The 15,000-nt window shown below is 57.7% G+C and overlaps 1 protein-coding gene across 1 annotated transcript in view; it reads left to right on the top strand.

Moving 5' to 3' along the window:
• The window catches only part of LOC144953853 (uncharacterized), an 18,678-nt gene extending 6,270 nt beyond the window's left edge, over positions 1 to 12,408 (top strand). The window contains exons 6-12 of the mRNA XM_078884508.1: positions 2,158 to 2,242; positions 3,124 to 3,191; positions 3,283 to 3,431; positions 7,397 to 7,700; positions 8,601 to 8,691; positions 11,527 to 11,586; positions 12,261 to 12,408. Of these exons, the coding sequence (XP_078740634.1) occupies positions 2,158 to 2,242; positions 3,124 to 3,191; positions 3,283 to 3,431; positions 7,397 to 7,700; positions 8,601 to 8,691; positions 11,527 to 11,586; positions 12,261 to 12,356 (853 nt within the window). The 3' untranslated portion in view covers positions 12,357 to 12,408. The remainder of the gene's footprint in view (positions 1 to 2,157; positions 2,243 to 3,123; positions 3,192 to 3,282; positions 3,432 to 7,396; positions 7,701 to 8,600; positions 8,692 to 11,526; positions 11,587 to 12,260) is intronic.
• The last annotated feature ends 2,592 nt before the right edge of the window (positions 12,409 to 15,000 follow it).

Raw genomic sequence — 15,000 nt, 5'->3', positions numbered from 1 at the left:
GTGTACACCCAGGACCCCATTCAAACCCACAGTGGCCTGGTCTCAGCTAGCTGATGAAAGTTGCAAGCGAGAATTTCATCATCGCTTGCGGCTGGGGTTGGCATCGTCCCCCACTCCTCCTGATGTCGAAGGGAAATGGGCGAGGTTTAGGACTGTGACTCATGCAGCTACAATGGCTGCTTTGGGTACACGGTCCAGACCTCCGCAGAGACCCTGGCTGACAGAGGAGGTGTTCAGGTTAGTTGAGAAAAAGCGACAGGCCCACTCTCATCGGCTACAGCATCCCACGTCGTAGAATGAGGAGGCTTACCGCAGCCTTCGCTCGGAGGTTCTGAGAGCCGTGAGGCGCTGCAAGGATGGGTGGTGGTCGCGGGTTGCTGAGGAGATGGAATCTGTCTCAATGGCCCGCGATCACAAATCACTTTTTAACTCCATCAAAAAAGTAATCTGCAGCGCTACACCTATTACCATAATTAGGGGGGAAAACGGTGATCCAATCTCCGATTGCTGAGCATTTCTGTAAAGTCCTGGGGGAGGTGAAACCCCTCAGCCTGGAAAACATCGTGGCACAAAGTGGGGATGACCCTGCTGAGGCTGCGGTGCCTCAAATATTGGAAGAAGTCACCCCCTGTGAGTGGCTGGCTAAAGTGCCATCTGTTGAGGAAGTACTGAAGGCGATCCAGAGTCTGAGACCAGGAAAGGCACCGGGCAGAGATGATCTCCCAAGCGAAATGCTCAGGGAGGGTGGCGTTTGTGCAGACTGCCCTACATGACATAAAAATAATAGTTTAGACCACTGGATGGGTTCCGCAAGATTGGAAGGATGCCCTGGTGGTCCCCCTCTTTAAGAAGGGGGACCGCACAGACTGTAACAACTACAGGGGCATTTCACTCCTCAGTGTGCCGGGAAAGGTCCTGGCAAGAATTATTCAACATCGCCTTGCTAGGCACGCTGAGGAGAGGCTTGTGGAGCCCCAATGCGGTTTCAGGAAAGGGCGGTCCTGCACAGATGTCATATTTTCTGTCCGTCTGCTACAGCAGATGTGTAGGGAATTCAAACAAGACCTACATCTCTGCATTATTGACCTGGTCAAGGCCTATGATACCATCAGTAGGCCTGGGCTCTGGGTTGTTCTTCGTGCTTTCAGAGTCCCTGACCCGCTGCTCACGATCATTAACGTCTTTCATGATGGTGAGCGGGCCCAGGTAAAACTACGTGGCCGGGAGTCAGAGCCATTCCCTGTTCACTTTGGGGTGCGACAGGGATGTCCTCTGGCTTCCACATTATTTAACATCTATTTTGACTGCGTAGTTCGTGAAGCCTTCATTAGCTGTTCCGGATGAATTTCCGTCTGGTACAGATACAATGGGAGGCTGATCGACGCCCGGGTGCGGTCAGGGATGGCTCCCTATTGGTCAACCACGTTATGTATGCCGATGATCTGGTAATAGCTGCTCATTCAGAAGAGGAGTTGGAGACGCTGCTGCTGAGACTGGAGCGTGCCACAAAGCGGTGGGGCCTTACCATCAGCCCTACCAAAACTAAGCACCTGCCTGGGTATTTTGTACCATCGGACACTCCACCCCCACAACTCCCAATCGGTGATGGGGCAGTTGTGGAGAGAGTGGAGAGTTCCCCATACCTGGGCAGTGTGCTTATGACCGGCTCCAGTTTAACAGCAGAGGTCTCACTCCCAATCAGTCGAGCGGCATTATCTTTTCATCGGTTGCGTAACGCTGTGTGGAAGCTACCTGGTCTGTCGCTCCGCACGAAGCTTCAGGTCTTCTCGGCCACAGTCATTCCCTCCCTTCTCTACGCTTGCAAAACGTGGACCCCCCTAATGGAACATCTTTATTTAGGCTGGCCTGCCTACGATCCATCCTGGGTTTAACCTGCAGGCTGGATTGTGTGAGGAGCTCACAAATCCTTGAAAGATCTGGACAAAGTCCCATCGGTGAGCTCCTCCGGCAGGCAAGGCTGCGTTGGCTGGGTCATGTAGCCCGCATTGTGAGTGTGTACACTGTGTGTGTGTCACTGTGTGTGTGTGTGTCACTGTGTGTGTGTGTGTGTCACTGTGATGGTTCACTGTGTGTGTGTGTGTGTGTCACTGTGATGGTTCACTGTGTGTGTGTGTGTCACACTGTGAGCGTGTTCAGGGTGGTGGTGTCCATCGTGACTCTGGACGGCACTGACTGCCGCGTGGCTGAGCTGGGCAGCGTCGCGGACCGCACGGGGGGCACCGTGAGTCACTCGCACAGACAACATCATCACCATCACCACCATCATCACCATCATCATCACCATCATCATCACCACCATCACCATCATCACCACCATCATCATCACCATCATTATCACCATCACCACCATCACCACCATCATCACCATCATCATCACCATCATCATCATCACCACCATCACCATCATCACCACTATCATCACCACCACCATCATCACCATCATTACCATCACCACCACCATCACCATCATCACACCCCCCTCACCCTCCTCCTCACACCCCCCCACCCCTCACACACCCCCCTCACACCCCCCCCCACCCCCCTCACACCCCCCTCACACCCCCCTCACCCTCCCCCTCACGCCCCCCCCTCACACCCCCCTCACACCCCCCTCACGCCCCCCTCACACCCCCCTCATACCCCCCCACCCCCACCCCCCACCCCCTCACACCCCCCCCACCCCCCTCATACCCCCCCACCCCCACCCCCCACCCCCTCACACCCCCCCTCACACCCCCCCCACCCCCCTCATACCCCCCCACCCCCACCCCCCACCCCCTCACACCCCCCCCACCCCCCTCATACCCCCCCACCCCCACCCCCCACCCCCTCACACCCCCCCTCACACCCCCCCCACCCCCCTCATACCCCCCCACCCCCACCCCCCACCCCCTCACACCCCCCCCACCCCCCTCATACCCCCCCACCCCCACCCCCCACCCCCTCACACCCCCCCTCACACCCCCCCCACCCCCCTCATACCCCCCCACCCCCCACCCCCTCACACCCCTCACACCCCCCCCACCCCTCACACCCCCCACTCACACCCCCCCCCTCACACCCCCCCCTTCACACCCCCCCCACCCCCCACCCCCCCCCCAGGTGCTGCGCTGCCCCCCCCAGCAGCTCCGCGGGGCGTTCTCCGCGGTGGTGGAGGGGGGGGAGGGGGTGTGGGGGGTGGGGGGGGCGGTGGTCGCCGTCGTCGTCACGGCAACGCTGCTGCTCAGCTCGCACCTCAGGGCCCTCAACGAGGACGAGGAGGAGGTCTCCGCCGCGGGGGGGCGGGGCCACGGCGAGGTGGGGGGGGGCGGGGGGGCGGGGCAGCAGCGTCGTGACGCGCCTCGTGGGAGGAGCCACCGCCGACACGGAGATCAGCTTCGAGTTCGAGGCCAGGCCGGGTCACGAGGCCGGTGAGTGTCTGTGTGTGAGTGTCTGTGTGTGTGTCTGTCTGTGTGTGTGTGTGTCTGTGTGTGTGTCTGTGTGTCTGTGTGTGTGTGTGTCTGTGTGTGTGTGTCTGTGTGTGTGTGTCTGTGTGTGTGTGTCTGTGTGTGTGTGTCTGTGTGTCTGTGTGTGTGTGTCTGTGTGTGTGTGTCTGTGTGTCTGTGTGTGTCTGTGTGTGTGTGTCTGTCTGTGTGTGTGTGTGTCTGTGTGTGTGTGTGTATCTGTGTGTATCTGTGTGTGTGTGTCTGTGTGTGTCTGTGTGTGTGTGTGTGTGTCTGTGTCAGTGTGTGTGTGTCTGTGTGTGTGTGTGTGTGTCTGTGTGTATCTGTGTCTGTGTGTGTCTGTGTGTCTGTGTGTGTGTCTGTGTGTGTGTATCTGCGTGTGTGTGTCTGTGTGTGTCTGTGTGTCTGTCTGTGTGTGTGTGTCTGTGTGTGTGTGTCTGTGTGTGTGTCTGTGTGTGTGGGTCTGTGTGTGTGGGTCTGGCAAAACAACCCCCTACCTCCTCGCGGTGCCGGACGAGCAACGCTGTCGTGGGCAGTGCTGTGGGGGGGAGGGCCAATTCCGATTGGCCTTTCCCCTCATGGCGTCTGTGACCACCACAGCGGCCAAATGGGGGCTCTGGATGGGTGCGAGGGGCTGGTAACCCCCCTCCACCTTCAATAAATTACCACTCAACCACGACTGAAATATCTAACTAATAAGCTCGTGCCGGAGGCCCCGGGGGCACAGGCGTCTATGATGTCTCCTGGCCAAACCCCATTTGGCAGAGCCAGGAGATTGAATCTTCACACTCGGGGCTCCTCCAGAAACAACGAAAAGCCACTACGGATGGCCACGTGGAATGTTCGAACGCTCACTGCGGAGGTGAGGCTGCCACCCCTTTGTCGGGAACTGGACCAGTACCGCCTGGATCTCTGTGGCATTCAGGAGGTCCAGTGGAGCGGTTCTGGCTCCAGTCATGATGAGGCGGTGAACAGTTCTGCACTCGGGGTAGGAAACAACAAGCTCTTCTTCTGAGCAAAAGAATGGAGGGGGCGTGGGAGCGTGACGGTGAGGTGTGGGAAGCTGTAAGCCCTAGGCTACTTTGGGCTCGCCTTCCCATCAACAGGAGGCGAGGAGTGGTGGTCGTGGTTACTTATGCCCCCACCGAAGACGAACATTCATGGAGGGATGCAGGCAAGGCCGATGAGTCAGATGCCTTCTATGACTTCCTGTCACAGGTGCTGGCTAAAGTGAACCCTCGGGATAGAGTCATCTTGTTGGGTGACTTCAATGCCCGAGATGGTCATGATGCTGGCACCTGGTCTGGAGCGATTGGAAGGCATGGGCCAGATCAGCTCAATAACAACAGTAGGAGGCTGCTAGATTTTTGTGCAGCCCATGGGCTTGTAATTACCAACACGCTGTTTTGGCATCGGCGCATCCACACAACATCATGGATGCATGCCGGGTCCAAGCAAGAACATCTGCTGGACTACATAGTGATGGAACAGTGGATGCGAGCCCATGTCCTTGACACCAGGACCTACCGTGGAGCTGATCTGCCCTCTGCCCATCGACTTGTCATCTGTAAGATGCGCCTGCCATTCTTCCACTCCGGTGGTGGGATGTACACCCAGGACCCCATTCAAACCCAGTGGCCTGGTCTCAGCTAGCTGATGACAGTTTCAAGCGAGAATGTCATCATCTCTAGTGGCTGGGGTTGGCATCGTCCCCCACTCCTCCTGATGTCGAGGGTAAATGGGCGAGGTTTAGGACTGTGACTCATGCAGATGCAACGGCTGCTTTGGGTAAGCGGTCCATCTCCTCAATCTCCTCCATCTCCTCCATCTCCACCATCTCCTCCTCCATCTCCTCCATCTCCTCCATCTCCTCCACCTCCTCCATCTCCTCCTCCACCTCCTCCATCTCCTCCATCTCCTCAATCTCCACCATCTCCACCATCTCCTCCATCTCCACCTCCTCCATCTCCTCCTCCACCACCTCCACCTCCTCCATCTCCTCAATCTCACCATCTCCACCATCTCCTCAATCTCCACCTCCTCCACCTCCTCCACCTCCTCCACCTCCTCCATCTCCTCCTCCACCACCTCCACCTCCTCCACCTCCTCCACCTCCTCCATCTTCTCCATCTCCTCCACCTCCTCCATCTCCTCCTCCACCACCTCCACCTCCTCCATCTCCTCAATCTCCACCATCTCCACCATCTCCTCCATCTCCACCTCCTCCACCTCCTCCATCTCCTCCTCCACCACCTCCACCTCCTCCACCTCCTCCATCTCCTCAATCTCCTCAATCTCCACCATCTCCACCATCTCCTCAATCTCCACCTCCTCCACCTCCTCCATCTCCTCCATCTTCTCCATCTCCATCTCCACCATCTCCTCCATCTCCACCTCCTCCATCTCCTCAATCTCCACCATCTCCACCATCTCCTCCATCTCCACCTCCTCCATCTCCTCCACCTCCTCCATCTCCTCCTCCACCACCTCCACCTTTTCCACCTCCTCCACCTCCTCCATCTCCTCAATCTCCACCATCTCCACCATCTCCTCAATCTCCACCTCCTCCACCTCCTCCACCTCCTCCATATCCTCCATCTTCTCCATCTCCTCCATCTCCACCATCTCCACCTCCTCCATCTCCTCCACCTCCTCCATTTCCTCCACCTCCTCCACCTCCTCCACCTCCTCCACCTCCTCCATCTCCTCCATCTCCTCCACCTCCTCCATCTCCTCCACCTCCTCCACCTCCTCCATCTCCTCCACCTCCTCCACCTCCTCCATCTCCTCCATCTCCTCCATCTTCTCCATCTCCTCCATCTCCACCATCTCCTCCATCTCCACCTTCTCCACCACCTCCACCTCCTCCACCTCCTCCACCTCCTCCACCTCCTCCATCTTCTCCATCTCCTCCATCTCCACCATCTCCTCCATCTCCTCCACCTCCTCCTCCACCACCTCCACCTCCTCCACCTCCTCCACCTCCTCCATCTCCTCAATCTCCACCATCTCCACCATCTCCTCAATCTCCACCTCCTCCACCTCCTCCATCTTCTCCATCTCCTCCATCTCCACCATCTCCTCCATCTCCACCTCCTCCATCTCCTCCACCTCCTCCATCTCCTCCACCTCCTCCACCTCCTCCACCTCCGCCACCTCCTCCACCTCCTCCATCTCCTCCACCTCCTCCATCTCCTCCACCTCCTCCACCTCCTCCATCTCCTCCACCTCCTCCACCTCCTCCATCTCCTCCACCTCCTCCACCTCCTCCATCTCCTCCATCTCCTCCATCTTCTCCATCTCCTCCATCTCCTCCATCTCCACCTCCTCCACCACCTCCACCTCCACCTCCTCCACCTCCTCCACCTCCACCTCCTCCACCTCCTCCACCTCCTCCACCTCCTCCATCTTCTCCATCTCCTCCATCTCCATCTCCTCCATCTCCTCTACCTCCTCCACCTCCTCCATCTTCTCCATCTCCTCCATCTCCACCATCTCCTCCATCTCCATCTCCTCCACCTCCTCCATCTCCTCCATCTCCTCCATCTCCACCATCTCCTCCATCTCCATCTCCTCCATCTCCTCCACCTCCTCCACCTCCTCCATCTTCTCCATCTCCACCATCTCCTCCATCTCCATCTCCTCCATCTCCTCCACCTCCATCTCCTCCTCCACCACCTCCACCTCCTCCACCTCCTCCACCTCCTCCATCTCCTCAATCTCCACCATCTCCACCATCTCCTCAATCTCCACCTCCTCCACCTCTTCCACCTCCTCCACCTCCTCCATCTCCTCAATCTCCTCCATCTCCACCATCTCCTCAATCTCCACCTCCTCCACCTCCTCCACCTCCTCCACCTCCTCCACCTCCTCTATCTCCTCCACCTCCTCCACCTCCTACGGGGGAGACTCCCCCCCCCCCCCTCCTGCAGCGCTGTCCCAGGTGAAGGAGCTTCCCTTCCAGCTGCAGCTGAGCTTCACCCCCATTGGTTGCCACGCCGGCGGCGGTGGTTGCTACGACAACGCGACGACGACGACGACGAGGACGGTGACGCGGGTGGTGACGCGCTCCGTGGCGGTGACGGAGTCGCGGGCGCTGGCGGAGGCGACGGTGCGGGGCCCCGTGCTGGCGGGCCACGCGGCGCGCCTGGGGGCCCGCCTGGCCCTGCAGGGCCGCCTCGCGGACGCCGCCGCCCTCGCCCGGGACAACGGGCGCCTGCTGCAGCAGCTGGCCAGGCAAGGGGCTCGCGTGGGCACACGTACACACGTGTACACACACACGTGCACGCACGTACACGCACACACACACGTACACGCACACACACGTGTACACGCACACACACGCACACACACACACGTACACACACACACACACGTGTACACGTGTACACACACGTACACACACACACGTACACACACACACACACGTACACGCACACACACGCACACACACACACACGCACACACACGCACACACACACACACGTACACACACACACACGTGTACACGCACACACACGTGTACACGCACACACACGTACACACACACACGTACACACACACACGTACACACACACACACGTGTACACGTGTACACACACACACATACACACACACACACACGTACACACACACACGTGTACACGTGTACACGTGTACACACACACACGTACACACACACACACGTGGACACGTACACACGTACACGTGTACACACACACACACGTACACACACACGTACACACGTACACGTGTACACACACACACGTACACGTGCACACACACGTACACACACACACGTGTACACACACACACGTACACGCACGCACGCACGTGTACACACACACACGTGTACACACACACACACGTGTACACACACACACGTACACGCACGCACGCACGTGTACACACACACACGTGTACACACACACACACGTGTACACACGTGCACACACGTGTACACACACACACATGCACACACGATGATGCTCATGCTGATGATGATAGTGATATTGCCGCTGCTGATACTGATGATACTCATGCTGATGATGATAATGATATTGCAGCTGCTGATACTGATGATGCTACCACAAATGATGATACTGATGATGCTGCTGATGATGGTGTTGGTTTCAGTGGGGGAGGCAGTGAGGCTGAGGATATGTACCAGGACTGGATGGAGACAATGAGCCCCATATACGGAGAGATCAGCCGGGGAAACGAAATGGTGACTCACCTACCTACTCACCTACTCACCCACCTACTCACCCACCTACTCACCCACCTACTCACCTACCTACTCACCTACCTACTCACCTACACACCCACCTACTCACCCACCTATTCATTTACCCACCCACCTACTCACCTACCTACTCACCTACCCACCCACCTACCTACTCACCCACCTACTCACCTACCTACTCACCTACCCACCCACCTACCCACCCACCTACTCACTTACCTACTCACCTACCTACTCACCTACCCATCCACCTACTCACCCACCTACTCACCTACCCACCCACCCACTCACCCACCTACTCACCCACCTACTCACCCACCTACTAGCCCACCTACTCGCCCACCTACTCGCCCAACTACTCACCCACCTACCCACACACCTACTCACCCACCTACTCACCCACCTACTCACCAACTTACTCACCCACCTACTCACCCACCTACTCACCCACCTACTCACCACCTACTCACCTACATTACCTACTCACCTACATACTCACCCACCTACCCACCTACATACTCACCTACTCACCCACCTACTCATCCACCTACTCACCCACCTACCCACTTACCTACTCACCTACCTACTCACCCATCTACTCACCCACCTACTCACCCAACTACTCACCCACCTACTCACCCACCTACTCACCCACCTACTCACCTACCCACCCACCTACTCACCCAACTACTCGCCCACCTACTCACCCACCTACTCACCTACATTACCTACTCACCTACCCACCCACCTACTCACCCACCTACTCACCCAACTACTCACCCAACTACTCGCCCACCTACTCGCCCACCTACTCGCCCAACTACTCGCCCAACTACTCACCTACCTACTCACCTACCTACTCACCCACCTACCTCACCCAACTACTCACCCACCTACTCACCCACCTACTCACCCACCTACCCACCCACCTACTCACCCACCTACCCACCCACCTACTCGCCCACCTACTCGCCCACCTACTCGCCCAACTACTCACCCACCTACTCACCTACCTACTCACCTACCTACTCACCCACCTACTCACCCAACTACTCACCAACTTACTCACCAACTTACTCACCCACCTACTCACCCACCTACTCACCCACCTACTCACCCAACTACTCACCCACCTACTCACCAACTTACTCACCAACTTACTCACCCACCTACTCACCCACCTACTCACCCACCTACTCACCCACCTACTCACCCACCTACTCACCTACCTACTCACTCACCTATCCACTCACCTACTCACCCACCTACTTACCTACCTACTCACCCACCTACTCACCCACCTACTCACCCACCTACTCACCTACCTACTCACCCACCTACTCACTCACCTACTTACCTACCTACTCACCCACCTACTCACCTACCTACTCACCCACCTACTCACCCACCTACTTACCTACCTACTCACCCACCTACTCACCCACCTACTTACCTACCTACTCACCCACCTACTCACCCACCTACTCACCCACCTACTCACCTACCTACTCACCCACCTACTCACTCACCTACTCACCCAACTACTCATCCACCTACTCACCTACATTCCCCGACTCACCTACTCACCCCAACTACTCACCCACCTACTCACCCACCTACCCACCCACCTACTCGCCCACCTACTCGCCCACCTACTCGCCCAACTACTCACCCACCTACTCACCTACCTACTCACCTACCTACTCACCCACCTACTCACCCAACTTCTCACCAACTTACTCACCAACTTACTCACCCACCTACTCACCCACCCTACTCACCCACCTACTCACCCACCTACTCACCCACCTACTCACCTACCTACTCACCCACCTACTCACTCACCTACTTACCTACCTACTCACCCCACCTACTCACCTACCAACTCACCCACCTACTCACCCCACCTACTTACCTACCTACTCACCCATCCTACTCACCCACCTACTCACCCACCTACTTACCTACCTACTCACCCACCTACTCACCCACCTACTCACCCACCTACTCACCCACCTACTCACCCACCTACTCACCCACCTACTCACCCACCTACTCACCTACCTACTCACTCACCTACCCACTCACCTACTCACCCACCTACTTACCTACCTACTCACCCACCTACTCACCCACCTACTCACCCACCTACTCACCCACCTACTCACCCACCTACTCACCCACCTACTCACCCAACTACTCACCCACCTACTCACCCACCTACTCACCTACCTACTCACTCACCTACCCACTCACCTACTCACCCACCTACTTACCTACCTACTCACCCACCTACTCACCCACCTACTCACCCACCTACTCACCCACCTACTCACCTACCTACTCACCCACCTACTCACTCACCTACTTACCTACCTACTCACCCACCTACTCACCTACCTACTCACCCACCTACTCACCCACCTACTTACCTACCTACTCACCCATCTACTCACCCACCTACTCACCCACCTACTTACCTACCTACTCACCCACCTACTCACCCACCTACTCACCCACCTACTCACCTACCTACTCACCCACCTACTCACTCACCTACTCATCCACCTACTCACCTACATTCCCGACTCACCTACTCACCCAACTACTCACCCACCTACTCACCACCTACTCACCTACCGACTCCCCTACATTACCGACTCACCTACGTACTCACCGACTCACCTTCTAATTCACTGGCTCCCACTACGTCGCGTGCCATGCCATGTTGTGTTTGTGTTGTTGTTGTTGTTGTGTTGTTGTTGTGTTGTTGTTGTTGTTGTTTGGCTGAGTCACGTGCTGCTGTTGTTTTACTAGAACTCGACCCACGGCGGTGGATATGGAGCGGTGAACCTCAAAGCAGACAAAGCCAGCAAGGTGAGGACCCACACAGACAAAGGTTCCCCGTGTAGCCTGTAATAGGCTGTTGGGGCAAGTGCTGTTGGCGAGCGAGGCACACGAGGGGGTGGGTGGCCAGCACCACGCCCAGCCGCCTTTGTCTCCCCAGTGCTAGCGATGTGTAGACACCGCATCAGGTACTCAGTTGAGGCTGAGTCAACCTAGGGGAGGCTCAGGACCAATTAGAATAATCACTATCACCCACTCGCCCATTCACCCACTCGCCCATTCACCCACTTGCTCACCCACTTGCTCACCCACTCGCCCATTCACCCACTCGCCCATTCACCCACTCGCCCATTCACCCACTCGCCCATTCACCCACTTGCTCACCCACTCGCCCATTCACCCACTCGCCCATTCACCCACTTGCTCACCCACTCGCCCATTCACTCACTCGCCCATTCACCCACCCACTCACTAATCCACCTATCCATTCTTCCACCCAGTGACCCACTTACTCACCCACTCACTCACCCACCAACTCACCCACTCACTCACCCACCAACGCACCCACTCACTCACCCACCAACTCACCCACTGACTGAGTCACTCGCCCATTCAACCACCCGCTCACCCACCCACTGAACCACACAGGCACCACAGCCGGACTACGTGGGCTCACTGTGTCTCCTCCTCCTCTTCCTCGGCAGTTCTTCAAGACGTGTTCGGACGAAGTGGCCGGTGCCGTGTTCCGTCTCAAGACAGTCGGAGGTCGCGTGTTCCATCGCAAGAAGGGGGGAGAGTGAGAGTCCAATCCACAGATGACTCCCCGCTCACCCGCCCGCTCGCCCCCCTCGCTCGCCCCGCCCGCTCGCCCCCTCGCTCGCCCCCTCGCTCGCCCGCCCGCTCGCCCCTCGCTCACCGGCTCACTCGCTCATCCACTCACCCACACACTCGTCCGCTCACTCACCCGCCCGCTCGCTCATCCCACTCACCCACACACTCGTCCGCTCACTCACTCACTCACCAAAGAATAACAACAGCCGCCATTCGCCACGAAGTGACGGTGACGTCACCACGGCGCCTGTGCCAGGCCAGGTGCACCTTGAGGTCACGTGACGTGTCGAAGGCTCGTTGACAGGAGGTCACCGGACATGCCCAGGTGCCACGGGGTGGACCGAGACGAGTGGCTGATGCACCACCCATCGCCCCTACTGTGCCAACTTGCTGTGCTTTACCACCTGCCACTCCGCTCGTTGTTGTGAGCGTCGCTCCTCCGCCCTCCATTATTTCTGGAGGGCGACTGCCTCCAACTGCCCAGTAGCAGCGTCCTTCATGAGCCTCCTCCACTGAGGCCCATCTTGACACCGCTGGTACCGGTCATCGGCAAGTCCACTCAGCTCCACGTCCTCCTGTACCACATCACTCCATCTCTTCTCTAGCCCGTGCCGCGCCCGTTTAGCCCCCTCGATCCGGCCGAACAAAAGCTGTTTGGGCATGCGGTGGCTGGGCATGCGGGTTTCATGACCCAGCCAACGCAGCCTTGCCTGCCGGAGGAGCTCACCGATGGGACTTTTTTCAGATCTTTCAAGGATTTGTGAGCTCCTCACACAATCCAGGCTGCAGGTTAAACCCAGGATGGATCGTGGGGGGTGTGTGGGGGTGTGGGGGGTGGGGGCCGTGCAGAGCCCCGCCCCCAGGGGGAGGGGCTCCGGGCGTGGGGGCGGGGCTCCCATCGCTGTTGGTGGTTCGTGACGGTTTCATGCAATAAAGTCGCCATGTTGGAGAGGTTTTTAAACATGAATTGTGCCACTTGAAGTCTTCTCGTCTTCGTTTGTTTACTTCTAGAGAAATCCGATTAGCTACTCGGCTCTCTGTCACGGGTGGATGGTACGCGGATGGTGACTGTGAACTCACCAAGAGAGAGAGACACGTCATTGTGAACTCAGCGAGCGGGCCACTCACTCACCCACTCAGTCACCCATCCACTCACTCACCCATCCACTCGTTCACTCACTCACCCACTCACTCACCCACTCACTCACCCATCCACTCACCCATCCACTCACTCACCCACTCACTCACCCATCCACTCGTTCACTCACTCACCCACTCACTCACCTACTCACTCACCTACTCACCCACTCACCCACTCACTCACCTACTTACTCACTCACCCATCCACTCGTTCACTCACACACCCACTCACTCACCCATCCACTCACTCACTCACCCATCCACTCACCCATCCATCAACTCACCCAATCACCCACCCATCCACTCACCCACCCACTCACTCACTCACCCACTCAGTCACCCATCCACTCACTCACCCATCCACTCGTTCACTCACACACCCACTCACTCACCCATCCACTCACTCACTCACTCACCCATCCATCAACTCACCCAATCACCCACCCATCCACTCACTCACCCACCCATTCACTCACCCATCCACTCGTTCACTCACCCACCCACTCACCCATCCACTCACTCACCCACTCACTCACCTACTCACTCACCCATCCACTCACTCACCCACTCACTCACCTACTCACTCACCTACTCACCCACTCACTCACCTACTCACTCACCCATCCACTCGTTCACTCACACACCCACTCACTCACCCATCCACTCACTCACTCACCCATCCACTCACTCACCCATCCATCAACTCACTCACCCAATCACCCACCCATCCACTCACTCACCCACTCACTCACCCACTCAGTCACCCATCCACTCACTCACCCATCCACTCGTTCACTCACTCACCCACCCGCTCACCCATCCACTCACCCATCCACTCACTCACCCACTCACTCACTCACCCATCCACTCACTCACCCATCTATTTATTCACTACATCCCTGCCAGAGGCTACCTGGTGGAGCTGTGTCTGGTGTTGCTGCTGTTGCATAACCACGCGTACCGCGTTGGGGGGTGGTGAGTGGTGGTGAGTGGGTGGTGGAGTGGTGGTGAGGGGGTGGTGAGGGGGGTGGTGAGGGGGGATGGTGAGTGGTGGTGAGGGGGTGGTGAGTGGTGGTGAGTGGTGGTGAGGGGGGTGGTGAGTGGTGGTGAGTGGTGGTGAGGGGGATGGTGAGTGGTGGTGAGGGGGGTGGTGAGGGGGTGGTGAGTGGTGGTGAGTGGTGGTGAGTGGTGGTGAGGGGGTGGTGAGTGGTGGTGAGGGGGTGGTGAGGGGGGTGGTGAGTGGTGGTGAGTGGTGGTGAGGGGGATGGTGAGTGGTGGTGAGGGGGGTGGTGAGTGGTGGTAAGTGGTGGTGAGGGGGTGGTGAGTGGTGGTGAGGGGGTGGTGAGGGGGTGGTGAGGGGGGTGGTGAGGGGGATGGTGAGTGGTGGTGAGGGGGTGGTGAGTGGTGGTGAGTGGTGGTGAGGGGGTGGTGAGTGGGTGGTGAGTGGTGGTGAGGGGGTGGTGAGTGGTGGTG

This window comes from Lampetra fluviatilis (genome assembly GCF_964198595.1).
Source record: "Lampetra fluviatilis chromosome 48 unlocalized genomic scaffold, kcLamFluv1.1 SUPER_48_unloc_1, whole genome shotgun sequence".
Lineage (NCBI taxonomy): Eukaryota > Metazoa > Chordata > Hyperoartia > Petromyzontiformes > Petromyzontidae > Lampetra > Lampetra fluviatilis.
Note: the sequence above shows the minus strand (reverse complement) of the source record. Positions and strands in the feature narration are given on the sequence as shown.